The sequence below is a fragment of the Nicotiana sylvestris genome, chromosome 9 (assembly GCF_000393655.2).
Source record: "Nicotiana sylvestris chromosome 9, ASM39365v2, whole genome shotgun sequence".
Taxonomy (NCBI): domain Eukaryota; kingdom Viridiplantae; phylum Streptophyta; class Magnoliopsida; order Solanales; family Solanaceae; genus Nicotiana; species Nicotiana sylvestris.
The window spans coordinates 159068224-159070096 of NC_091065.1; the positions used below are offsets into that span (position 1 = coordinate 159068224).

Below are 1873 nucleotides of genomic sequence, written 5' to 3' on the forward strand. Positions count from 1 at the left end.
GGAGAGGGATCAGATTCCTCATGTGATGTCCCAGTAGTATCTACTATTGCATCCCCTTCAACAACTACAATGTCCCCTTTTTCCTCCATACTTTGTGCCTCATTTTTCTAAGATGTAATCTCATGCAGTGCACCATCAGCGGACACCACAAACACGGTTACAACATTTTTATCTTCCTCAACCTGTGCTTCCACCACAATGGAATCAGTAGCAACGATGGCAGAACTCTTTGTGACCTCCGGATTTTCACCTTGTTCTCCACTTAGTTTTTAACTGGTGGGAGCCTCAAACAATGGGGAGAACAGAGCAATAGTTTTAAGGGTTTTTGAATTAGGAAGAGACTGGGAAACTAGGTGAGGTGTGACTGTAGTGGCAGAAATAATAAAGGGTGAGGAAGGCTTAGTGGGAGCAGAAGGCTCCACAGATTGATCAGTGATAGTTACAACTGAGGCAGGGAGATTGGAAGTTGTCTCAACCATTGAAACAAGTGGTGTGATGAGACTTTTGGCGAATTCTAGTATATGACTTATAGTTTGGAAAAGCAGAAAATAGGGGTTTTAAAAGAAGAGGATAATTATGAAGAGAGAGGAACATGCACCGGTTCTGAAACGACGATTGGGCGTGGAGAATTACAATGTTTCAGAGGGAGATGAAATGATTTGAAATGAAGAGACATGACAGCAAGATCTGAAAGCAATTGTTTTTTGTACCCTTTTTAAGACGTGTATTAAAGGATGCACAAAACTACTAACCTTTGGTACAAGAAGTAGGTTCTTGACCTTTTTTTTGAAAGAATCAATCTCCTTTTATCATTCATGTACTGCATCTACCGCTTCTATGCTCATCATGCGTGTTTACCTGCAACGGTATTGAAATGAGTTAGACATGGCCAAAAAACACTTTGAGCCAGTTATTTCTTGAAGGTAAAAGCCAACTAAAGAGGAATTAGGTTCTCAATTGAGCTTTAAAAGCCCCAGCTTCACTCTGTTTCTTTCAAGCTGTTCCCTACTTAGAGCCTTGGTAAAAATGTCTGCAATTTGATCTTCTGTGCTGCAGAACTTCATACATATCAGTCCTTTCTCTACATTGTCTCTCAAAAAATAATACCTCACATCGATATGTTTTGTCCTTTTGTGTTGAACTAGATTCTTGGGCATATTGAGTGCACAAGTGTTGTCACATAGAAGGGCCACACTCTCACTGAGTACCACAAAGTCCTCCAATTTCTGCTTGATCCATAAAAGCTGAGCACAACAAGATGTTGCAGCTACATATTCAGCTTTAGCTGTTGAAAGAGCCACTAAATTTTGATTCCTTGTACCCCAAGAGATAAGACATGAACCTAAGAAGTGAGCCATTCCAGAAGTGCTTTTCTTGTCCACAAGATAACCTACATAATCTGCATCAGCATACCCAATCAGATTAAAACTATCACCTGATGAATAATACAACACCAGGTCCTGTGTTCCTTTGAGATATCTTAGTATTCTTTTGGCAGCCTTCAAGTGATATTCCTTGGGATTTGATTCAAATCTTGCACATAGCCCCACACTAAAAACAACATCAGGTCTACTGGCAGTGAGATAGAGGAGAGACCCAATAATGCCTTTATACATGGTTTGATTCATAGGAGATCCAGTTTCATCCATGTCCAGTCGAGTGGCAGTAGCAATGGGAGTGTCTATCACCTTTGATGCTTCCATGTCAAACCTCTTCAAGAGCTCCCTGATGTATTTTTGCTGACGAATGGATATACCCTTTGGGGACTGTTTTACTTGAAGAACCAAGAAGAAGTTCAGTTCCTCCATCATGCTCATTTCAAATTCACTTCCCATGAGTTTTACAAATTCTTCACATAGAGAATCAGTTGTTG

General features: G+C 40.3%; 1 protein-coding gene across 1 annotated transcript; it reads right to left on the bottom strand.

Annotated features, from left to right (window-relative positions):
* Positions 1 to 953: 953 nt before the first annotated feature.
* On the bottom strand, positions 954 to 1649 carry LOC138878490 (secreted RxLR effector protein 161-like). Its single transcript, XM_070158173.1, has one exon. It carries the CDS (start codon positions 1647 to 1649, stop codon positions 954 to 956), a length of 696 nt encoding a protein of 231 aa, XP_070014274.1.
* Positions 1650 to 1873: the final 224 nt, after the last annotated feature.

Excerpts from the sequence above, each read along its gene's own strand:
- LOC138878490 (XM_070158173.1), bottom strand. The coding sequence starts at position 1,649 with ATGGATGAAACTGGATCTCCTATGAATCAAACCATGTATAAAGGCATT.